The sequence below is a fragment of the Hoplias malabaricus genome, chromosome Y (genome assembly GCF_029633855.1).
Source record: "Hoplias malabaricus isolate fHopMal1 chromosome Y, fHopMal1.hap1, whole genome shotgun sequence".
Lineage (NCBI taxonomy): Eukaryota > Metazoa > Chordata > Actinopteri > Characiformes > Erythrinidae > Hoplias > Hoplias malabaricus.
This window is the reverse complement of record NC_089820.1, coordinates 23523217-23548904: the sequence shown is the minus strand read 5'-3', so window position 1 is coordinate 23548904 and position 25688 is coordinate 23523217. Positions and strand designations below refer to the sequence as shown.

The 25688-nt window shown below is 44.6% G+C and overlaps 1 protein-coding gene across 1 annotated transcript; it reads left to right on the top strand.

The window, feature by feature from the left end:
- The first annotated feature begins 288 nt into the window (after window positions 1-288).
- LOC136679600 (ras-GEF domain-containing family member 1B-A) lies at window positions 289-25688 on the top strand. The gene is made up of 14 exons (XM_066658226.1): window positions 289-528; window positions 6287-6469; window positions 6601-6723; window positions 6909-7046; window positions 11545-11757; window positions 12185-12259; window positions 13071-13166; window positions 14227-14329; window positions 16727-16806; window positions 18263-18358; window positions 20755-20850; window positions 21117-21240; window positions 21996-22068; window positions 24186-25688. The coding sequence occupies exons 2-14, from the start codon at window positions 6293-6295 to the stop codon at window positions 24208-24210; spliced, it is 1419 nt and encodes a 472-aa protein (XP_066514323.1). The 5' UTR covers window positions 289-528; window positions 6287-6292; the 3' UTR covers window positions 24211-25688.

Below are 25688 nucleotides of genomic sequence, written 5' to 3'. Positions count from 1 at the left end.
TCGCCACACTTTCTCTTTTCGTTTCTCTTTTCCACACCGCAACGCTGTTTTTCACTTTAATCAGATACCGCCTCTCATGCTGAAGGTGGCCCTTCGCTGATTGGCTAGATTGGTCTATACTCCTCACTGATTGGCTCGAATTCTCTGATTTCCTCGCTTTAGCCATTCTCTATTCCTCTTGGCTGGAGCTTGTGTTGCTGTCCTCTGATTGGCTGTATCAGCCTTGCTCTTCTCTTATTGGAGGACCCCCCCTCACCCCCTCCCCGCTGGTGGGTACAGTAGAGCGCGCGCTTCAGCCCGCGCTCTTATCATTCTGTGGAGCTCTTGCGAAGCGTACGCTGGTGTTGGACCGTGTGAAGAGCGCGCGAGGAAAGCGGAGCGTCAGTTCACGCGCTGTTGAGTCCCACGCTGTGGCTACGTGTTTGCGACGCGATTGCACGCGAGTTTGGAGTGTTTGTCGAATACTTTAACGCTCAGAAGGATTATTAAATATACCAGGACGAAGAGGAGGGTGGTTCTTTAAGCGAGGTGAGATCTTTTAAGCAGTTTCTGTGAAGCAGGTGTTGCATCCTCACGTTGCATCCTTTATTTATTGGTTATTAATCTCGTGCTGATTTTAAAATAAATTTTTTTTTAACAATTGCTCATCATTTAAACGCATCACTGACCATTTACAATCATTCAAAATCACTTTGTTGCAGGATTTTGGAATGAAATTGTTGATGTTAAATAGCCAATGGTGTTTAAAGGTCTTCAAAACATTATTTGTTTTTGAATGTGTTACAACGCTGTGCAGCCAATCAGAAAATACATCATTTACATATACATACAAGTTGTGGCATGGTGATGTAATCATGAATGGTGTTTTATTTTGTACCTGTAGTCGATTGTTTGGTGAATAAACCTCACGGAAACCACTTGGCTGCACAGAGTCTTTGGAATAACAGATTGATTTCATTAGGACTCACTGATTTCCTTATCTACACTGAGCTCTTTAGTGTGGTGTATTACTGTAAGAGCTGATGATTGGTCATTGTACTTGGAGAAAGAGGGGATTATTTACATACCCCAAAAACAGCCTTTAAAGCCTTGCCTTTAAAGCAGACAGACATACACAGTACTGTATCTCATTTACCCTCTTTGTAATGGAGCTGTAAACATGTTGGTTTTGTGACATCCTAAAAACAGTGGATTCAAAACGGTCTCTTTTCTCAACTAATTTACTAATGCACTCAACAAAATGTCACTTCGAATTTGTGTAATGTTTCAATGAATGTATTTTTTAGCCTCTACGTCCTGATATATAATTTGACTGAGTACATGTTACTCAAATTTCTGTGGACCGTATGATAACAATACAGTTTGTATTTACATAGTTTGAATGTGTCAGTTATTTGACAGAGAAGCACACACTTTTGAAATGGTTCTTGCCTTATGTGCTTATACATATTACCACATAAATCAATGCACAGAGACACTGCTGATTGTGTACTATGTGTGTAGTCTGCGAGTGTCTGTGATACCCCAGGTTACTAATTGTTATCCCATGCTTTAGTCTACAGAGCAATGTGGCAGTTGTATTGGGAGCTATTTTTATCTCCTAGTACTAAACTACACTAAGTGGATTCCTCTTTCAAGAGAGAGAGCACAGTGGTTCACGTTAATCTGCTGTGGCTTTACATCAGTGGCCTCTTGTTGGACTCTCTATCCATTAGCTGACCCAGGAGTTAATTGAAGCCAAACGTAATGCACAGCCATGCTTTAAATGGAAGCCTTCCTTTTCTGGCCAGAAGTGTTTTGCCCAAAGAGAGACCCCAGTATCACACTTCAGTATCAGTGAAACACCTTCCCTTCCCCCAAGAAACTATCTATCTCTATCTCTATCTCTCTCTCTCTTTCTCTCTCTCTCTTTTTTTTTTCTCTCTCTCTTCTCTCTCTTTTTCTCTCTCTCTCCTCTCTCTCCCTCCCTCTTGCTCTCTCTCTTTTTTCTCTCTATCTCTCTCACTCTCTCTCTCTCTCTCGTTCTCTCTCTTTTTTCTCTCTATCTCTTTCTTTCTCTCTCTCTCTCGTTCTCTCTTTTTTTCTCTCTATCTCTCTTTCTCTCTCTCTCTCTTTCTTTCTCCCTCTCTCGTTCTCTCTCTTTTTTCTCTCTATCTCTTTCTTTCTATCTCTCTCTCTCTCGTTCTCTCTCTTTTTTCTCTCTATCTCTCTTTCTCTCCCTCTCTCTCTCGTTCTCTCTCTTTTTTTTCTCTCTCTCTCTCTTTCTCTCTCTCTCTCTTTCTTTCTCTCTCTCTCTCGTTCTCTCTCTTTTTTCTCTCTATCTCTCTTTCTCTATCTCTCTTTCTCTCTCTCTCTTTCTTTCTCTCTCTCTCTCTCTCTCTCTCTTTTTCTCTCTATCTCTCTTTCTCTCTCTTTCTTTCTTTCTCCCTCTCTCTCTCTCTCTTTCTCCCTCTATTTCTCTCTATCTCTCTTTCTCTCTCTTTCTTTCTATCTCTCTCTCTCTCTCTCTCTCGTTCTCTCTCTTTTTTCTCTCTATCTCTCTTTCTCTCTCTCCTTTCTTTCTCTCTCTCTCTTTTTTTCTCTCTATCTCTCTTTCTCTCTCTCTCTTTCTTTCTTTCTCCCTCTCTCTCTCTCTCTCTCTCTCTCTCTCTCTTTCTCCCTCTATTTCTCTCTCTCTCTCTCTCTCTCTCTCTCTCTCTCTCTCTCTCACATTCACACACTCATTTGTTTTTGTACAGTGTCAGGACTACAAGTCACATGTCATATATGCTTTATATCATCGCTGTTCAATTAAAAATAGTATCTTGAAAAATTGCAATTTTACAGGAAGTCAATGTAAAAATGCTTTATTCAGAGTAAATTTGGAGCATTTCTATTTGTCGCTTCATCATTAAATGTTCACATAGTTTTAAGGACAGCTTTTGTGTTCAAATAAAGTAGTAATATAAAAATCGGATTTGTATCTAATTAGATCTTTTAATTCTGTAATTTAAATCAGTTTAATTTCACACTATTCTACCACTTTGCTGCCAAATTCACATCCCATAATGTGAGTGTGGCCAATTTCATGATAGATTTGTTACACTAGTCCTATTCATTCTCATTTTCCCTTTAATATCCATGTTAAACGTTTCCTGTCTGGACTGTTCCTACTGGATCCTATACTTGTTTTTTATTGTTGTTGTTGATGCTGCTGCTTCATTATTCCAGTAGTAGTGTCATAATAGGGTGGGTCTGTTTTCACTCTTCCACATCTTGTGGCAAGCTGAGATTCCTCAGGCCTAAAGCACTGTAAACAAGGAGGAGCTGTGTTTGCTTAGTTTCTTCTGAGCGCCTTTCAGCAGCAGCTTAGCTGCGGCCTCTCCCAGAGAAGACGTGTGAGATTGATCTCCCTCTTCCTGTCATCATGGTCATTTGTTGTCCACCCTTTCGCCCCTAACTGACCCTCACGGTGAGTTGTTAGCACCTCACAGCCCGGGCGGGAACGCTTTAACCCAGAGGCGTTTAATAATTGAGCAAGTGGCCACCACACCTTAAAGTGGAGATAGGAATGCCACAATAGAGCAAGTGCCACCACAGCTTGTCATAGGCTCTGCCAAGTAATTTGTAATGTCACTAGCTCACACACAGCACAGCACCGGGCTTGTGTTAGAACACAGAAGCATACTAAGTTTACTGGGCGGGTTTAGAGAAGTGTCCATTTTCATGTTGCTAGGAGTTCCCCGTTTAAGAGAAAGTCCCTGTTTACGTCAGTGATGACCAGCAAAGTCACTTGGAAAATGGTCAGCATGTGATCATTACCTTAGTTTCCAACAATTTATAGTGTCTTAAGCCAAATATAGAACGTTCCATTCCCTATTTAGATTTCTGCAATAGTTAAGCCAGGTCAAGAGGTCAATATGTTAATACCTTGTACACATTACAAAGACATGGCACTGTTCAGGACCACGGTTTGCACAACACAGCAGCGTATTACACAGGAGAATTCCTACACTACTCTGAACCCACCCGGTTCTACTCTGCGTTTTTGCTTTTCCGTTCAGACCTGGTACATGGTTCTTTTTTTAAGCCCTGCTATCTCGTGGTCCCACGAGAGCTGAGTAGGGACTAAACCATGACGTGGAATCCTTGCAGATCACAGATTGGTCAGAGAGACTTGTTAATCACAAAATGCAGACATCCAGCACTAACTTGCCATCTGTAAACAGAGATCACATGTGTTTTTATCTGATAAACAATGGCAGCTTGTAAATTATGCCATGGTCTTTTGAAGATGTTCAAGCGCTTTGTGGAGTGGTGACGAAAGCCTCCACTAAGAGCTGGACGGTGCATCAAGGAATGCAAAAGCTCTATTGATCTGTCTGTACTGAAAACAAAACACAAATACACAATGAATAAACGCTTAATGTTACAGCTGCCTTTGTTGGGGTTCCAAAGCCCGCTGTTCCTACTAGAGACGTTGTTTAGCAACGTCAATGGCTAAATTTCAGGGGCAGCCATGGTATAGGAAAACGAACAAGGAACCAGGTACAAAAGAGTGAGTAGAGTCGAGTGGAGTGGAATTGTGTGGGGACCATGCAGTGGAAAATCGGCAAAATTTCTCATGATTGCTTTTGCTGAACAGAATAGCAACAGCATAACCCTGAGGAGAGTGCTTGACACATACGAACAAACAGCAGACGGGTTCAGATGGCTCACTCATAATCAGCCCCAGCTTTGTTTTATACTTTTATAGGATTAGGTTGTGTTGCAGCTGGCCCTTCTCAATGGGCCCGAAGAAAGGGCTTCAACAGCTTGTGCTAGTGAGGACATGCAGTTGCATTTGCATCATGCCCTCAGGGCTAGCGGCTGGCCCTTCTGCACTTTGGCCCTTAGTGTGGTCTCAGCAGCTCTGTAGTCAGATGCGCTTGAAAGCTTGTACACTGGATATTTTCCAAGGCACTAGTGGTGGCTGGCAACAAAGTTCAGGCATTAAAGCATCTCCAGGGCTGCCTCTGTTCACCAGCCTGTTTGCATTTTTTTTTTGTTCAGATTTCAAACTGATTTCAACAAAACTGAGGCACGTGCACTTTGTTGTATGGCAGTATTAGCGATGACGCGGCACACTCTTGACTCTTGATTATTCCGCCGCTCCCCTTTATCACGTTGACGTGCCAGAGTGCTGGAACACATGCCGCAACAGATGCTGGGGTGGGGGTAAGGCGCTGACTTTCAGGCTCCCTTTTTCATGCTAATCTCTGTAGTCTTATGAGAAAGGAGGAAAAAAAGAAGGGTGTGTATACAACCCCTGGGAATCCTGCATCCCCCACCCCCCCTCCCGGTCCAGCACTGGCACTTGGACGCTTGTGGCTAAACACCGGCCTGAATAGGCAGGCGGCCACTGGGGCTGCCGATTGTTTGCAGATCCCCGGGTGCCCGTGCCGAGACTGTGAATGCCTCCATTGAGGGCCTCGTGTGTTCTCCTGAGGCTCTTTCCTTCGTCTCCCGGAATCTGGACGCTGCCCCAGAAGGCTGCAGTGTGAGGTGGCACAGCAGCACATCGGTGCTAGCCCTGATGGTCAGGTGGTTGGATGAACTGAGGGTTGTTCAGAGTACACAAACTCTTTGTGAATCTGGAAGAAACTGAGGCACGAGGTTGGAGGTCTAGGGTTTGGGGAAAAAGCAAGATACCACTTGTGTTTTCACTCACAGAACTCGACTCCAGTGCCAGAACACGTTTTCCTGTTTTAACAAAGAATAACTCTTTTCACAAGTGCCGTTTCTCATAGGTCAAAACATGTTGTTTGTGCCTACCGTAAATGGCTGCTCTGTGTTGTGTAGCCATGTGAGTTTGGAGCATGGCAAAGCTTATTTTGTTCTTAATCCACCAAAAAGGTCGTTATGCCAGCAGCGAGTCCGACCCCGTTGTGCTATTACCATGGATTAGTGTGTGTGTGTGTTAGTGTTTGCAATCATGTGCTCTATCCTCATGGTTGACATTACTACAGAGTTGGGATTAAGTGAAAACAGAGCGAGTAAATCAGAGAAGGTGTTTGTGATTAATCACGATTAATCCCACTGGATATCCCCAGGCGTAGCTCTGAAGAAGAGTCATTTTCTACTCAACTTCTCATAATGATTTAGGGGACCTTGAGTTTTACACAACGGTAAACACAAACTGCAATCAAGGTGAAGGACCGACATTAACTCGGGTCTGTTGTCATTTTTTATTTGTGCTCTGGTCGATCCGCGGCTTTTAAACCTCCTTAAAAACATTCCTAATTACAACCTTGTCTCCATTCAATAGGACAAGATGCCTCAAACGCCACCCTTCCCAGGGATGTTCGGCTCCAGCGGCTACAACAAGAACCTGTACCAGACAAAAGAGGAGGACTATGGGGGCCTGTATTACCATGACAACAACCTCGTGTCAGGGTCTCTGGAGGCCCTCATTCAGCACTTAGTCCCCACGGTGGCCTACTACCCTGATGTGAGGACACATTTCTTCTCTTTTCTTAGTAACCAGGTTTCCAGGCTTTGGCCTTAATTACCATGCAGTGGCCAAGTGAGAGGTTCTGTAAATGACCGTTTAATTAATTCCAATTCCCTTTCAATCAACAGAGGACGTACATCTTCACATTCTTGCTCAGTTCCCGGTTGTTCATCCATCCATATGAGCTCATGGCCAAAGTGTGCCACTTGTGCACGGAACATCAGAGACTCAGCGACCCTCAGGCAGACAAGGTAACGGACAGGAGTGTGTCTTTGCGCTGTTATTACACTGCGTTTTTAGTGCATGTGATCACAGGCCTGGCTGTTAATGATCAGTTAGAGCAGCTGGAAAGAACCGCAATTAGAATTTAGTTCCAGACGCCAGGAGGTCGAGGACCCTTTATTGGAAATTCACAGTTGGTTTTTGGGATTTTCAGGTAAGAATCCGGAAGATTGCCCCCAAGATCTTGCAGCTGCTGACGGAGTGGACGGAGACCTTTCCCTATGATTTCCGGGATGAGAGGATGATGAGGAGTCTGAAGGAGCTCACACATCGTCTGAGTACCGGAGAAGAGGTGAGTGCTTCTTCCTAAAATATCTTCTGTCTTTGTCACACAGCTCCAGGATCCTGGAGGTTGTGGGTTCGAGTCCCGCTCCGGGTGACTGTCTGTGAGGAGTGTGGTGTGTTCTCCCTGTGTCTGCGTGGGTTTCCTCCTGGTGACTGTCTGTGAGGAGTGTGGTGTGTTCTCCCTGTGTCTGCGTGGGTTTCCTCCAGGTGACTGTCTGTGAGGAGTGTGGTGTGTTCTCCCTGTGTCTGCGTGGGTTTCCTCCGGGTGCACTGTTTTCCTCCCATAGTCCAAAAACACACGTTGGTAGGTGGATTGGCCACTCAAAAGCGTCCGTAGGTGTGAGTGTGGGAGTGAATGTGTGAGTGTGTGTCCTTTAGGGTGTGTTCCCACCTGAGTGACTGAATAAAAGTATGAAAGTAATAGCTTAAAAAAACGTAAGCACAGAGTAACATCTAGAACTGAGCAGTTAAACTATAGCAGAATAAAAATGTAGATTTTTTTCCTCATAGACACTTTTCCAGTCAACGCCAGTCAACTGTGGTGGAGGTCCTGCTCCCAGCACATGTGGTAAAGCTGGAGTCAGTTCTTAGGGGGATGGGGAAATTTCTTTAGTCTCAAAGCAGTTTGTCGAGTCTGACAAGTGGAGGCGAAGAAAGCTCTATTGTTCGGCAGCTTTTGTCTCCCCCGGTGCTCTTCCACAGGCTGCATTTAAATAGTTCCATTAGCGCTGACTCCAGTGTCACTGGCTTAGCTTTTATTTTCCCAAAAGGGGACTTTTTTCTTTGGAGAAAAAAGGTCATCATGGCATCATTTAAAATTTTTTTTTCAATGTATCTTGCCTTTATTTTTTCCATTTTGTTAACCTCATGTAAATGACTCTGAACCAGTTCTAAAGGACCCTGATTCATTTTAAGTGATTGGGATTTTCTTCTTCATTCTGGGTTATGGGTTTTCTCTGCGTCCATTAAGACTGCCCCCTCTTGACTGCCTTAGCTGAGGCATTCAGTTACTCAGTTCCACATGAATTAGGTCCCAGATGGACCTTTTTTCCTCATTTTCTGCTCATAGCCAAGCTGTTATTTCCCTAAACAGTGTGGATGCTTGATTCTGTGCAGAGAAATCGAATGAAAAATTGATGTTCCAAAGCCTTCCGCAGTGGTCTCAAGCTGGGTTGGGGCATTAGTGGAAGACTAGCAGCAGGGGGCTTGGTTAAGGAAGACAGTTGAAGACGGAGGACTTGTATCTAACAGTTCAAAACAAATGAAGCTTCTGGAAGTGGAAACGGAGGGGAAAAAAACCTTTCCGTCTCCTGTGACTCTAATAAGGAGATGTGTGGTGATTGATCTGACCTGAACGATCAATGACTTCTGCACCCTGTTGTTTACACTCCATTCATTCAGGAGGTAGAGGCTTAGTGAGGAGACCTGGTTATTTAATGGATGGAGCACGTACACAGAGAAGCTGGCACTTTTAGGGTCAAGTGTTCGTTTTATGTTTTGCGACTGCACCTAAGACCAATCAATGCTTCGGGTGAAAAGGAACAAATCATGTTGTATTTCCACTTGCGGCACTAGCGAGATACAGTCTCGGTGTTGCTCTGTGTGTCTCGTCTGGGTGGCAGATCTGTATCTGTGACTGCGCAGTCATGGTACTCTCTGTTTTCTTGAATAATGCATTCTTTCACGCAATGCATCAATGCTCCGTCTGTGTCGTCCATTACCCTGCACTGTCTGGTATTTTCTGCTCTGTGAACTCTGTTTAGCCTTAATGAAATAGCATTAGCAAAGCCTCTTTTTTACAGCAGGATACAGGCTTTGGACTTTCACTGCAGCCAGATGCACATCGGACAATGACTGTATTTAGAGCTGGACTCGAGTGTTCGAGGTCAACGTGGAGGATTTATAACATACATTTAAGGCCTAAGGATAAGGAATAAAATATGGGAAATATGGGTGAAATTTCAGTTTGGATTAAAGCACACATGCTGTATGTAGGAGTATGACTATTGTTAGTAATCATTTGGGTTCGATGTAATCCAGTGGCGCAGCAGGTTAGTGTCGCAGTCACACAGCTGCAGGGACCTGGAGGTTGTGGGTTCAATTCCTGCTCCGGGTGACTGTCTGGGAGGAGTGTGGTGTGTTCTCCCTGTGTCTGTGTGGGTTTCCTCCGAGTGCTCCGGTTTCCATCCACAGTCCAAAAACACACGTTGGTAGGTGGATTGGCGACTCAAAAGTGTCCGTAGGTAGGTGTAGGTGTGAGTGTGTGAGTGAATGTGTGTGTTGCCCTGTGTAGGACTGGCGCCCCCTCCAGGGTGTGTTCCTGCCATGCTCCCAATGATTCCAGGTAGGCTCTGGACCCTGAACTGGATAAGAGCTTACAGATAATGGATGAATTAATGTAATCCAGTGTTGAAAAAACCCATTTTGTTAATATCTGGCTGTTGCTCAGTAACATTCTTACATGTTACGGACTAATAACAGCACGGCTTATGAAAACACACCCAAGTGTGCTACAAAATCAAATATAATTACATGAATAAAATCAGAAGTTGGTGCATGAACTGTGCTACTGTAATTCGTCTCTAACTGTCAAGGTCACCATGTCACCATACATTATTACTGACACAATATAAAGAAAGATATTTCTAGCTACAACAGGATTTGAAATGAGAACTTGGTCACCAAGGCCATTACTAATGAAACACCCCCAAAAACAAACCAAATACATCCAGCAAACGATAGCGAAGCGAACCACACACAAGCGTTTAACACTGTACGGAAGTACAACTGCTTTTTAGCCTGTGAGCTTAGAATAGATGCCGAAACATCTGCCTCCAGACCACAGAATGGTCTCCAGGCCTCCAGGCTGCTCAGACTGTCATTATGGATGTGGTCATCTATATAGAGAAGGCTGTACCCAGTGTAACCGAGCTCTGTGATCTAGGCCTGACCGGTGGATTCAGGGCACATTTGGTCGCCTTTTGTGCAGCCTGTGTTTACTCCAAGCTCTGGAGAGTTTTCACCCTTCAGCTGAGTGTGATCTGAGCTCAAGCCGAAGCTCATACCGAGGTGCTACCATGAGACCGGCTGTCACACACACTGATGCCAGGTTTAAGACACGGATGCAGGGCAGAAGAGGCTTGCTTTCTCCAACGAACAAGTGAGGAGCCTCCCCACACTGCTTCAAAATGTCAGCCAGTTATCTGCATGAATTGTTTTTAAAAATAATCCTCCCATTCTCTATTTGTGGTGAGGACAGAAGCTTCCCCATATGGCGGCCCATGAAGAGGCAACTACTGAGGCTTTGATCTATTGCACTTTGGCCTTTTCCGTGCACAATGTACTGAAACAAAGGTGTAAATTATGCAGTGATATCCAGGTGACTCCAGGTAGAAGGGCATACAACTCACCATTGTGCTCTGGAGATGAAGGTGTATTTTACAGCACTCTGCAATTTAAATCGCAAAAGCCAATATTGTGACTAGAGAGACAGAGGAAAGACGAGAAAGATCTGGGTGCAGTGGAAGCCAAACAGCACAAAAATACATGGTCCTGAAGAGTAGGGCGTTTTATTACTGCCCCTGGGCTGGTGGGTCATGAAAAGTCGGCTCCATCTCCTGTGTCATTACAAGCTCGTCACCAGATTGACTGATGGGCTACCTTTCAGTTTCCCATGTGCCTGTCAAGAGCTGGAGGGATGAAAAAGTCCAGCCGGCTGCGTTTCTTTACCGTTCACATCCATCACTGGAGACGTTTGAGGCTGCGGTTGTGATCTAGGTCCTAAATTCCCAGAATCGGATTCCCAGTCCAGAAAGAAACACACGTTCGTGTGAAACTAGCTGCGCAAGTATGTTTACAGAACCCTCTTCTTCGAGCCTATAGGCTAAAAACAGCAGCCAGACAGGATCTGAATACTTGAGCAGCCCCTTTCTGTACCTCCTCAGCTTGACTCAGTTGAAATAGGGCATAGCCTCCACTGTCCATGCTGTTATGCAACTGCTGTCCAGAGGCTTGTCAAGCGCCTAGTATTAGATAACACAAACCAGTGGGCGGCCGTCTGGACCCAGGGTTCTGTTAGTGGCTCTTTCAAGAGACATCCGTGGGGAGAAGGCCACTCTTTCATTACACTACAGGAACTCTTTATGTAACCCACAGTAGATCCCATTCTGGACCAGACCAAGAGGACTTTTGGTGCTTTTCCCCTGGTGTTTCTGACCAGTCAAGTGAAACTGCTGTTCTCCTTCACTGGGCATGTGTGTGCCGCCCTAGCCCCCGTGTTCAGCAAAAGTGCTGGGTCATCAAATGCTTGCAGGAGGAATATCTGATGCCTTTCTCGCCTTTCTTATCTCAGCAGGACACATCCACGTCCAGTTAATCATCACTCCATAATGACCTGTGCTGATAGCTGAGAGCTGCAAGCTCAGCACTAATGTCTCTCTCTCTCTCTCTCTCTCTCTCTCTCTCTCTCTCTCTCTCTCTCTCTCTCTCTCTCTCTCTCTCTCCAGCTGTATCGCAAAACCGTGCAGCAGATGACACAAACCCTGATCCGTAAACTGACCACTGTGAGTCAGTACGAAGAAGCCCTTGCCAAGATCAACTCCACGGTGACGGACAGGCTAACGGTGCTGAAAACCAAGCCTCATTCCATCCAGAGGGACATCCTGACCATCTGCAGTGACCCCTTCACTCTGGCCCAGCAACTCACACACATAGAACTGGTGAGAGGAACATCTTAAAGTGTTGCGGTTTGGCGTAGAGTAGTGGATAATACCACTGCCCTCCACACAGCAGACAGGGGTTCGAGTCTCAGCACTATGCAAAGTAGAGATTAGCCTACACTATTGCTATGTGCTATGGCTAATAACTGTAAGTCACTCTTGATAAGAGTGTCTGCTGAATTGAGTAGTGTGTTGTAGTATTGCATGAAAACAATGACCACTTTAGTGACAATACAATATCATCTGAGCCCACCTCTGATTTTCTGCCTTGTCCTAACAGTTATGCTTCAGATATTGACTTCTGGTGGTCGAGAGTGGATTTGTTGACCTTATTGATCTCATTATTTAAATTGACTCTGATGTTCTCAAGGTGACCATTGGAAACATTTTGACTGACGCCTTTCTTCTTTTTTTCCCCTCCCCTCAGGAGAGACTGAGTTACATCGGACCTGAGGAATTCATCCAGGCCTTTGTCCAGAAGGACCCTCTGGACAATGACAAGGTAACACATCACCTTCTGTAGGTTTAAATGATGAGATTCTTGGTAGAGTTTGGATTCGGTCACAGAGAACAGCAAATAGCCAGCCCTAGATCAATAAGGACAATATTTACATTAGACTGAGGTCGATGAAGTGTCACGTGTTTCACACAGTGAAGCTCAGACATTCCTGTCTCTCCATCCATCACAATCAGCGATTCCTTTATGGCTGCATCTTAGCACCAAAGCCCACCCATAAGAAGTCTCTTTTCTAGGGCCCTACCGCATTGTCCGAGAAATCTCAGCGGCATTCGGCTGCTAAGCAACAGCACAGAGGCATGGTCGTGTTGGCGCGCTTTTCTCTTTGTCTGTTTTAGTGGTCTCTCTGATGTCCTGATCCTCAGGCGTGTCTCAGCGAAGCTGTCCATCAAACAGAGATCACCCCAGACTGGCCTTTGTGGGGGGTGAGGGGGAGTGTGGTCAGTCCAAAAGAATGCTAAGAATGCGAGGGAGAAAAAAGTCCACAGAGCATCTTTATGAATAGACAATGCCCACTGCCCACAGAGAGTGGGGTTTTTGCTGTGTTTCGTAAACCGTAGAGCTCTGTGCAGATGAAAGTCTTTGGGGTTTTACAGGTTTCCAGTTCTTTTAGAGGATTATAATTTCAATGCATAAATATACAAAAAATCCAGATCAGAGAAAACTAATTTTAGATAAAAAGTCAGGAGGGGGGGCATTGGACCTCAGGCCTCCTGGCTACACAGCTGTCTGTATCTTGTATTTGACAGTGTAAGCGTTTAAGTGTGTTGGTAATCTTTTAAAAATGTCTCTGCAGAGCTGTTTCAGCGATCACAAGAAAGCCAGTAACCTGGAGGCTTATGTGGAGTGGTTCAACAGACTCAGCTACTTGGTCGCTACAGAGATCTGCATGGTGAGTGACTTTTATTATGACAGAATATCTCTCCTCTTTAATTACCTGGGCTATTACGCCATTAAACCTTTCATAATAAGGTAAATTACAAAATACAAACGCGTCAAAGCAACTGTCCATTTGCCATAGGCCCCTGGGGATGGCTCTGTCATTTCTTGTAATTATCAAATAGGAAAGTGTCTGTGAACGCACTGTGTCTGAAGGTTTGCAAACAGATGTCACAACCCATGTTTAAATGCATAAGCTCTGAATAGTAATACCTCAGTATTATAAACTGATTTATTTTAATGATACTCAACAATACTATCAATACAGTGAGGTTAACTTATGCAGTCTTGCAGGCTCTTCATTCATTCATTCATTCATTCATTAAATGTAACCCTTATCCAGTTCAGGGTCGCGGTGGGTCCAGAGCCTACCTGGAATCTTTGTGCGCAGGGCAGGAATACACCCTGGAGGGGGCGCCAGTCCTTCACAGGGCAACACACACTCATACATTCACTTACACCTACGGACACTTTTTTGAGTAGCCAATCCACCTACCAATGTGTGTTTTTTTTGGACTGTGAGAGGAACCGGGGCACCCGGAGGAAACCCACGCAGACACAGGGAGAACACACCACACTCCTCACAGACAGTCACCCAGAGGAAACCCACGCAGACACAGGGAGAACACACCACACACCTCACAGAGATTCACCCGGAGGAAACCCACACAGACACCGGGAGAACACACCACACACCTCACAGATTCACCCGGAGGAAACCCACGCAGACACCGGGAGAACACACCACACTCCACACAGACAGTCACCCAGAGGAAACCCACGCAGACACAGGGAGAACACACCACACTCCTCACAGACAGTCACCCGGAGGAAACTCACGCAGACACAGGGAGAACACACACAGGCTCTTGTTTATGCATATGTTAATAAGCTTCTGCGTAGGTAGCTTTGAAATAAAATGTTAACAACAGCCTTTAAGATGCATGAGGCAGCTTTTGCATGAAATAACATCTACAAATGAGAATCCTCATTTCTCTTTTTCAATCACGCAGCCGGTGAAGAAGAAGCATCGAGCCAGAGTTATCGAGTTCTTCATCGACGTGGCACGCGAGTGCTTCAATATCGGGAACTTCAACTCTCTCATGGCTATCATTTGTGAGTGTTTTTTTATTCCTGCTCCTGTACACAGAGAAAGCCCTTTGTTGCCCACAAATCTGTCTGAATAATGCAAACTGCTGTTGAGCCAGGCTTGTGCCTGTGCTTCTCTAATCCACACCCTGCCACTCCACAAAGACACGAGCATGGCACACTGCTGAGTTCCCTGCAAATGATTCAGTGGCACATTTCTTTGTTCAGAGTAATCTGCATTTGGTGGAGGATGCTGCATTCAGTGTGATTCATGGCTCTATATTTAACCCTTTAAACCTCCCTTAAAAAGACTTACATACTGTGTCATTTAGAGAGGCATGCCGGAATTGTCTGTAGTAAACATTAAGTAGTGTGTGATTGGCAGACACAGACACATTTTGACATAGTGAAAAAAGCTGTTGTTGTCTTCCAGGCTCATGTATAGGGCAGTATGGGAATAGGGGTGGGGGGGGTGCTGTTTGGAGAGTGGACAGTCAGGGGAGATGGCAGCTGCACCGGAGCGAAGGAGCTGCCGCCTGCAGGCAGATGGTCAGAGTTGACCAGCTCGATAGATGAGAGAAAGAGAGAGCTAGCCTGAGTAGAGAGAGAGAAAGAAAGAGAGGAGGGGTGGAACCAGCTGTCCCTTTCCTGGTCAATCCCTGGAGGCGAAAAAGCCCAACAGACTGGGGCTGTTACACAAGCCCCTCTCCCTGGAGATCCAGGGCACTTATTAGAGTTGCCTTAGGAGAACAAACAAGTCATGGGAAAAGGCTGAGAACCACCAGGCCACGTTTGTTTGGGCGCAGGGACATTGTTCGGGTGAATGGGGAGAGAAGGAGCACGTGTCTGAGGCTGGAACATCATTCTCGCTATTGTCACTGATAGTGGTGTCTCAGAAGTCATCTGACCCTTACACCTGTCGGCTCTGAAGCGGCGTTCTTTTGTACAGACTCTCTATCTGTTTATGAATGGTATCAGCAGCCCTTTGTGTGGGATGCTATCACTGCTGTTGTTTGTGTGTTGTTTTTGGGAAGACAAAGAGACAATGCTGATATTTTAAATAAACAGCGGGGAATATAATATTTCTGACGCAATTCTTCAACTTCATTCTTGAGAAAAATATATATCCTCTGAGAAATGACCCTGATAAATAACAATTTACCCAAATAAATGTAATATTAAAGGAAACGTGTATCTGAAGCCTACCAACCCACACATTTTAAAACAACAGTACCCAGTCGGTTTTTATGGGCAGTCTAAATCTGAAAAACACATAAAATTAGTGGTTCTGATTTGGTACTGCTCTTTACATGAAGATCCGAGACTTTAGAATTGTCCCGCCCTCTCGTCTGAGTCTCTCCAATCACAGCGCAAAGGCGAGGTTGATAAGAGCGAAGAAATAATAGCGCTGAGTAAAAATGGAGAAAACAAAAACCGCTATAAGCCTGATCCTCGTTCCTCACTGCTGTGCACTCGGGGTAGGGTGGAAAGCAGCTCATTATCACTTAAAGGAACAGTCGTTGAAACTGGCCATTCGGAACAGGACTGGGGGACGGGTAGAATGTTGCTGTAATGTTTGATCCATGTGGTATTTTGACCAAATCACATCACGTACGTTGAGTTAAGACCCCAGGACTGTGTCTCCTTTAAATAACACAAGCACAGTTTGATGCTAGTCCCCATGCTAGTCCCGGGGCTTAAGGTGGAACTACGGAATTCCCCCTTAAATAGTTAGGGGTTAGGGGGAAAGTATGTCGTTAGTGGAAGGGCCTTCCACATTCGTTATACAATGGGTTTCTATGAAGCCTGGGGACCTCGTGAAACTTAACCCGTCCTAGGGGACCCCAAGCCCGGGTACCCACCTGCCTTGGGGACCCAGAGAACCGGGGCTTAAGGTGGAACTACAGAATTCCACCTTAAATAGTTAGGGGTTAGGGGAAAATGTCGTAAGCGGAAGGGCCTTCCACATTCGTCATATCAAGCCTATGTTGTTGTGAACAGTTTTTCTTTATTGCACACGACTGTCCACCACACCCTGAAGAGAAACCTGAAAACTAAACCCGCCCCATATAACTGCGACAAGAGAATCCACAAACAGCAGCTTATCCACGTCCACAGTCTCTCAGCCATCAGATAAAGACAACTGAATGATTCTTGTTTCAGTCATCACTGGAGGGATCAGTGCTGTAAAGAGAGTTTGATCTGATACACTGACCGGTGCAGTGACCTCATTGCTTCTCTGCTGCTGACCCCACCCGGCTATAGCGAGCCTCAATGCCATATGCTAACCATACTGTTGGAGAGAAGTGATGCAGCCACTAATGCTATTGTTATGGAGCCAAGCCCCTGAGAAACTGCAGCTGTGGCAGGAAATGGGAGTTGGTCATTGTCCCTTTCTGACCTGTCTGTGTTTTTCCTTTACAGCTGGCATGAACATGAGTCCAGTCTCCCGGCTAAAGAAGACCTGGGGCAAGGTCAAAACAGCCAAGTTTGATATTTTGGAGGTGTGTATGTGCATATGTCTTTGAGCTTGCTTTGACACCACACACTAATGTTGATATTCACATTTCAGTCTCAGAATATTGCATGCCTTATCTTACAAGATGTAGAAACTCGTACATCCATTGATAATATTCTTGTTACACCACTCCGCTCTCGTCCTGTGTGTTCTCCCAGTGGGCCTGTGCTAGCCATGTGCTCATTACTTGTTTACCTCCTGATTCTAAAGCGTCCCTGGGAAAGTATTTTCGATATTATATAAAAGTGATGATGATGATGAAACACTCTCTCACTACATGGCCACATTTTCCCATTTGTTGTTGCTCATGTCATGTTCTGGTGGGTGGATGTGAGTCATTAAATGAGTGAGATTAAAATGTGTAGGAGCTTTTGGGATAATAGGAGTGGGAAAAACAACAATGGCAAACCGCAGAAGATGTGGTGCAACAGCACTTCAAACACACAGAACCAATGCTGTGCAAGTTGGCCATTATTCCAGTGACTCACGTTTGCACGCTCGCTCAGCCCCCGACAATATGGGGACCCATTCGTTCCAAATAAACCTTCCGTGGGCTGGAATTACCGCTCTAGTGCCATCATCGTTCTCGAATACAGTAATCCAGCCTTTGAGTGGGCTCGCATGTGTTTATAAAACAGCCCGGCCAGGCTTGAAAGTCATGAAAGGTTATGAAAGTCATTTAAGGCTTTGAATTTGATTCTACCCAGACACTGTGTATTTACTGTCTAGAACCGCTCTAATCTAACTCCTTTAGACCGGCAAAGCCAATGAGCAGGATAATTGACTAGGGAAAAGTAAACCTCCGTCCCCTCCCCCTTTTCATTCCCACTGCAACCACAAGGTTCCTCCTCAGTCTTTGGGGTTTATGGCATTTTGATGTGGAAATGCAGGGGTAGCCTTATGCTTCCTCTCCTCTCAGATCACATGGCTCTAGTGGATAGTAGACAGTAAAAAAAATCAGTTCTCCACGCGTTCTGAGATCTGACGGCTCTGAGATTAAAGGACTTTCCCTGGCCAAAACCTCGAGAGTCAAAGCTGCAGGTGTTGCCCACAAATCTTCAGAGGAAGCTGAATTTCTTTGGGTGTTTTTGTTTCACACTGAGGTCCCCTCCCCTAGCTTTATGGAGGTCTTGACATGACCCTGTACCCAATTTCACGGTCTATCTGCTGTTAAAGCAAGGCGTGTCAGATTGATATCTGATGAAGGTGACTTGAAATGCCTAGTCCTGGGGACATATCTCTTGATATAGGATCATATTTCTCAGTTCCCATGAAACAATGTCCCTACGAGGGGCTCTGCTCTGCCTTTTTGGTTGAATCAGAGCTTGGGACCGTAACGTAAGCTTTTTTGATGAGGAGACGTTGACGGGAACATCTGTTGGAAGTAGGTTTATGAAGATCCCTCCGGAGGATTAAATCCATATCTTCTATTCTCTCTTTAGCACCAGATGGACCCTTCCAGCAACTTCTACAACTACAGAACGGCACTGCGTGGAGCCACACAGAGATCTATTACGGCTCACAGCAGCAGAGAGAAGGTATGTCTCAAAGCACTCAAAGTCCAAAATGTACTCACTGCGCAGGTTTTTCTTGTTTCTTTAAGCATTTCTCACTATGTTTATCTTACACCGAGCCTTGGCACGAACTCATTTACGTAAGTGCATTCTCCATTTAGCCCTGTTTTGAACGCATTTCTCAAAACAGCTTTTGAAGTGTTAGATGCCACACTGGGCACTGGGAAGTGTCCAACCAGTAAAAAAGATCACTTCTTAAGAGATAAGAGCTGATTACAGTGACACAGAGGGGGAGATCATATCACCCCTCTGCTCTTTCAACCAGCTGGAAAACGACGACTCTGGTGGGAGCGCAGACACAGAGAGAAGTCTGCCCTCGGAGGGGCCCCGTGGTTATCAGTGCATCAAGAACTTTGTCTGCTGTCAACTTTGGTCAAAAAAGGGGGGTTATGTAACGAGGTTTCTGAGGCAAAGGAGTGGACAGTCCAGGCCTTAAATGGGTCAGGCTTTGGTGGGCGAGACGTCAGAGGGGACGTGCTGCTTCCTCCGCAAAATATGTTCTGTTCTCTTTTGGAGAAACATGGCAAATGGCCAGACTCCCTGAATGTTCCTACGTTCCCTGTCCGAGAGTGACCTGCCTCTGTTATCTGGCCTCTAGCAGAACCACTCAACATAGCAGACCGGCTTGTTCAGAATGATTTATATAGCATGTTAAAAACCAAAGGGCTTCACAAATGATGAACATATTTGTCCCACCATGATGCTTCGGTTTCACTTAGACACATCACACACAGGCCTCAGGCAGCGCTAGCCGTACAGCTACTCACCATTTGTGTTTGCTTCTTCATTTTAACACAACGACAGCTACCATTTACATTGTGGTACGGTTTGATGACAAACCTCCTTTTTTGAGATGTATTATTTTGTACGGACAGCAACAACCTGGAGGTTCAAGAGCATGTAATGCCTTAGGTGGTGACTGTTGGACTGTCATGCCTTAACACACTGAGACCAGACACTGTCTTCCTGTAAAGAAGCACTGGGAAGACTTTCTCTGACTTTTCAGGGTCAGGAGACGCAATGTTCCCGAGTTAGGAATGTTCCCAACTTAGGAATCCATCTCAGCGCACTGGGTGTGGGGGCGTTTGTTGACAGAGTTCTCCCAACATCGTCTAGTTATTTCTTTCCTCTTTGCTTCAGGAACTTGGTTTTGCCCCAAGTGAGCTGTGTTTTGGTTTTGGTTTGAACTGTCTCTCCAGGGACACACTGGACCAAAAATAAGTCCTTTTTTTTGTCCCATGACCAGGTTTTGCTCAATAAACAACTCAAATCACAACCATTGTGGTTATTGTTTTAGTAATTGTCTTGTAATTTAAAAGTTCTCTTAGTAACTCTTAGTCACTTTATTTTATGACTGAAGGTTTTTTTTATATAAAATTAATATTCATTTCATACTTATAATTACTGACCTGCCTCAAGCGATCATTTCTTTTCAAAGTTCCATTTGTGTTTGATGTTTTAAAAACACTAACTGTTTTTTGTGATTGTTGGCGAAAGTTATTGTTTCTTTTAAAACTAGCGTTGTTGTTTTTTTTTGTTTTTTTTTAACACACTATGGGTTTGTTTGTTTTTCTTTTTTTTTTTTAATTTTGACAGGTTCTTCACCGCAGGGCGGCTGTAGTTTTTTCTGTTCTAAATGCTCAGGCGTCAGAGCCTCTCTATATTTAGGAAGTTTTTTTGTTTTCTTTGCTCGGTCAGAGGACCTAGCTCAGGTGTTGGCGTGACAGCTGAGTTGTGTGTGTCACAATTGTGTGTGAGTGACAGCTCCTCCTCCTGTCAATCACAGAGTTTCATGCTTATGTGGTAGATCCTGTTGTGACTATTTTAAACAGGTGTATAGAGGTTAAATAAACCCGACTGTAAATCTCACCTGTCTGGTGTGACTCCAGAGCTTATTTTGATCCGAAAGAAATCACTACTTCTCTCTGGTTGTCCATCTACAAATATTTGCTGTTGTAGGAAAACAAATATTTTTATACTAATAACTTTTTATTCAATGGAAACCCACGCAGAAACAGGGAGAACACACCACACTCCTCACAGACAGTCGCCCGGTGGAAACCCACGCAGACACAGGGAGAACACACCACACTCCTCACAGACAGTCACCCGGAGGAAACCCACGCAGACACAGGGAGAACACACCACACTCCTCACAGACAGTCACCCGGAGGAAACCCACGCGGACACAGGGAGAACACACCACACTCCTCACAGACAGTCACCCGGAGGAAACCCACACAGACACAGGGAGAAACAAAACCCTGCCTGAATGTTTGTGCATGTGCCTAGTAACGAGTACAGTTCCCTCAAAAACAGCCATGACTCACTGACTTAACTGGAGTCTTTTTCTCTTCCAGATTGTCATTCCTTTCTTCAGCCTCTTAATCAAGGACATTTACTTCCTCAACGAAGGATGCTCCAATCGGCTGCCGAGCGGACACGTCAATTTTGAGGTACTTCTGTTTTTATCATTTCCTTTTTTGTCCTTTAACATAAAAGTGGAAGGAAAATACCCATTTTAAACATTGCACAACAGCACAGATAAAAAAAAAACCCTGATTCCTCATAGCAACGGCCACTGCTCGTTTAGGCCAAAACAGGCAATTGCAAGAAAGCATTACAGAATAGGGAAGTTCTAAATGCTGTGATTGGGATTTCTGAGTTTAGTTTCTGCAAAATAATGGAAAAGGAACTGATCTGACCCCCTCCGCCTCTACAGAAATTCTGGGAGCTGGCCAAACAGGTGAGCGAATTCATGACCTGGAAGAAGGTGGAGTGCCCCTTTGAGAGGGATCGCAAAATCCTGCAGTACCTCCTGACCGCCCCTGTCTTCAGTGAGGACGGTAAGTGCAAGTAAACAAAGAAAAATATACACAAAAAGCATATTCCAAATGGCGCTGTAACACCTTTAGAGGGCGACAGTGAGTAATGTTTGATTCTTAAGATTGAGCTGTGCCTCCATTTAATCAGCAGCTAAAAAGCCACATCGCTAATGAGCCAGTATAGCCACTGTAGACGTGTCCTTTACTCGCTGCATAGAGTTACATTAGTTGATCATTACCACAGGACCCCACTTTAGCAAATTTGCCTTGATCTAATATCAAGCTCCATGCATGAAAGCTTTACCAATCAGGTGTGTTTAATGAGCACTGTCTAACTGACCACTGACCAGTCTTCCTTTATTCCATACGGCCAGTGAGCTTCTGAAACATCATGAGCCCGTGTTTTCTCACCTGACCGTCATGACTCTAGTAGTAGAACTCCTTTCACCTGCTGCCAACAAACTTCTTTAGTGTGTGTAAATCACAACCCGCCCCTCCCTCCCACACACACACACACACACACATTACCCTCAGGACACAACATGACATTCCTCATCACATAAACCTGAGACTGGATGAGTAACTTGAGAACCCAGTGCCTGTAGACATGCGCGTGGACTGATCTCAGATCAGTGATCTTCTCCCCGAGTGTGAAGAATTCCCCGACGTGAGAAAGCAGAGACAGAAATGAGTCAAAAACAAAACACGGACTTGAGTGAAGCGGCTGGTGACACATCCTCATCTCTCTCTCTCTCTCTCACTCTCATCTCCTACAGCTCTGTATCTGGCGTCCTACGAGAGCGAGGGACCGGAGAACAACATGGAGAAGGACAGATGGAAATCTCTCAGGTGTGTTTGAGTGGGTGTGTGTGCGTGAGAGCTCATTCGTCACAGCTGTACAGCTGCTGGTGACTGACAGCTTTGGTGTGGTATCTGGGTCAGACTGGTGTGTGGACTGTAATAAAGTCTGTGTCTGGGTCTGTGCTGTGGAACAGGAGCAATAGGCTGCTTTTGGATTTTGTGTCACTCAGCTGAAAGATTTGCTGATGTAGGAACTGGGAGGAAGCCAGTGGCGTTTTTAATGAGCTTTAGAGGGTTTAACACAATTTGCCCTCGTGTTTCTCGGATGGATGTAGAAAATAAAGCTCTGTGTTGTGATTGGCCTGATGACTGTGAAGAAATGTGCCTTATAACTTTAGCTCTGTCATTCATTCATTCATTATCTGTAACCCTTATCCAGTTCAGGGTCACGGTGGGTCCAGAGCCTACCTGGAATCATTGGGCGCAAGGCAGGAACACACCCTGAAGGGGACGCCAGTCCTTCATAGGGCGACACACACTCACACATTCACTCACACATTCTCACACATTCACTCACACCTACGGACACTTTTGAGTCGCCAATCCACCTACCAACGTGTGTTTATATGAATATTTATGTCCAAATGTACATAGCCATTGAAATGAATGGGAGGTTCAGTGCCATGTGCCGTGTGTTACATACTTTAAAGTGGAAGAGCTCCATCCAATAGTTTAAGTAGGGCTTGAAGTGGATTTTGTGATCTAGAAGTAATCGTCCACCACCGATACTTGACCGCACTGGTCCTCATGTGTCTGTATGCCATCAAGTCTGACAACAATGTTCCAAAATCAAGTGTCACACTAGAGTAGAAACCGTCACATATTACATTGGATGAGGAGGTGTCCACATATTTTAGCTCTTTTAATAAAAGCAGCAAAACATCACATTGGACCATAAACCTGGAGAACAAACAGAAGGCTCCGCTACCGTACTGAGAAGAGAGAGTGTGATAATGTTAGCAGTAGATGACCAAACACAACCCACCCTCAGAGTCTGGCGAGGGCCTGGTCCACTTGGCCATCCGCTTAGTCACGTTTCCCTACAGCCGTCCAGCCCAGAGGGAGAGGACAGGGAGGGGTAGGGGGAGCAAGAGAGAGAGATGATGATAGAGAAAGGCGTTTTCCCCACTGCGACAGGATCTGTCACTTCACCAGATTCTGTGTGGGTCAGCAGAACGTGTCCAGTACAGCCAAAAGGAAATTAACCCTCTGCTGGCCAGCGCAGAAAAGAGTCCGGAAAAAGCAGATCAGATTATTGGTCAAAGCCTAAGCTCACTATGCTAAGAAAGCACCGTCTAGAGGGGTACAAAGCCCTGTGTAGCAGTGGAACTGCTTTTCTGCAGTGATGGAGCCTCATCCAATGCCTCTGGGAGGAGTTGGGGGGAGAACTGCTGGATAAGCAGGTGTTCATAAATGTTTGGCCATATGGTGTACAAAGTGTCCAGACATCCCTCGTGATTAAAGAATTCAGCCGCTTTTATATGTGGCCGCTCTCAGTGTCCTACACTTGTGGTACTCTAGTGTAGTGTAGATCAGGTTGGAAATAACTGTAGCCGTATTTAAAGATGACATATTCTTCCCCTTTTTTCGTTCAGTTCTTTCTTCTCGTTCTCGTTTTCTGTTTTTACGCAGTGCTCTTATTTCTCCACGCTCTTGTGTACAGGGTGGGCCATTTATATGGATACACCTTAATAAAATGGGAATGGTTGGTGATATACTTTTCAAGATGGGTGGTGACCATGGCGGCCATTTTGAAGTCGGCCATTCTGGATCCAACTTTTGTTTTTTCAAATGGGAAGAGGGTCATGTGACACGTCAAACTTCTTGGGAATTTCATAAGAAAAACAACGGTGTGCTTGGTTTTAATGTAACTTTATTCTTTCATGAGTTATTTACAAGTTTCTGACCACTTATAAAATGTGTTCAAAGTGCTGCCCATTGTGTTGGATTGTCAATGCTCCCACTCTTCACACACTGATAGCAACACCGCAGGAGAAATGCTAGCACAGGCTTTCAGTATCTGAGTATCTGCTCACCTTTTTGTTCATTGGTGTTACCTACTGTTTTTCCTTGGCTCTAATAGCTGCAAATCTGCTCTCTTGCAGGTCTTCTTTGCTGAACAGGACGTAGTTTCTCTAAAGAAGCCCAGGTGTGTGAAGTGAAGCTTCTGGAAAGCCAGCTGTGACCTGTTTTGTCCGCTCAGAAAGTGAGAAGTATCCCTGTTTTTCAAGGGAAACGACAATCTCTACTTTGCTGGAAATGATTGTTTCTTATTTTTACGAGACGATGACCTTCTTCCCGATATATACTGGATATTTCAGAACAGCTTTTTCATCTCTTTGTAAAGACTTTGTACCCTTTATTTTCTCTAAAACAACAAAAACAGACTTGTTTGGAGCGGAGAGAAAGAGCCTCAGTGTGGTCGATGCTCGGCCAAAGCGGTTTCATGATTCCTGACCTTTTCGGACCCTGTTTTTTTTCTCCTTTTTTTAGACAGCACGGGTTCGCTGCTGGTTGGCGGACTCTGTGAGACGAGCTGAAATAAGGAATATTAAAACCAGCATTGTGTACTGGCCTCCAGTACTGAACTGTACAGCATTAATTTAAGTATAGATCTATTTTGTCCCTATTTTTTCGGTTGTATTTGTTGCTGTTGTTTTTATACGTACGGGTTGTATGTGATAAGTTTCTCTTACGTGTGCGTGTGAGCGTAGAGAGTGGACGAGAGAAGATCTTGGAGATCTGCTGAATGCACTGGGTGCATCTGATAATAACGACTGTTGTGTTATCACCTGTTTTGTGATATTTCGACACGTTTTCGTGACATGGTTTTCTTTTGTCTGTCGTTCTTCCCTTCAGATCTTATTATACTCCTATGGGCTGCTGAAGGTCCCACATTAATTGTAAGCAGTGTTAATACAGAAATGTTATTTTCCACTCTGTGCAGTGCGTACTGTAACGGTTTGAAATGGAACACATTACTGCCCTGTTTAATTTTACTGTCCACTCAAGCTAGCATTTACAACGATGTTTGTCTCCCCCTGGTGGGTAAAGAAAGAATGAAGTCATGGCTAAGTGGACATTAGTGTGGAAAAGGGCATGGTACACAAAAACATGAAGGTTCTCCATATCTAGAATTCAAGATCCTGCATCAGTACAAAGGTTTACTATTATTATTAATATTGTTATTGTTGTTATTATTATACATAAACCTTTGTCATTTTCTTTAAGGTATTTGCTCATTTTTAAATATTTTATTATACTTTTGTTGTATATTATTTTGTACTTGTTACATAAAATATTTTATAGTTGCCAGATCTTGCCCTAAACTAATATTTTATATTTATAAAGCTTAGTATGAGGCTAATTATTATGATACTACCACAAAATATGAAGTTAATGAAGACGCTCGACGTCTAGTTCTCCCTGTTAGTTCTTTTTGCTTAGACAAAGTTTTCCACACAAACATACTGTGGTTTGCGATGTAAATACCCAGTGTCTTTTCTCTCCCCCGTGTACACTACTATGTATTTTGACTGTTCTGATGGGTTAGAGAGCCTCTGAAATAGTTGTGGCCTAGGATAAAAACATACTTCAATAAAAGAACA

Coding starts and splice junctions, on each gene's coding strand:
- LOC136679600 (XM_066658226.1), top strand. CDS start 6,293: ATGCCTCAAACGCCACCCTTCCCAGGGATGTTCGGCTCCAGCGGCTAC. Junction 6,724..6,908: donor GCGACCCTCAGGCAGACAAG/GTAACGGACAGG, acceptor TGGGATTTTCAG/GTAAGAATCCGGAAGATTGC. Junction 20,851..21,116: donor GCGGACACGTCAATTTTGAG/GTACTTCTGTTT, acceptor CCGCCTCTACAG/AAATTCTGGGAGCTGGCCAA.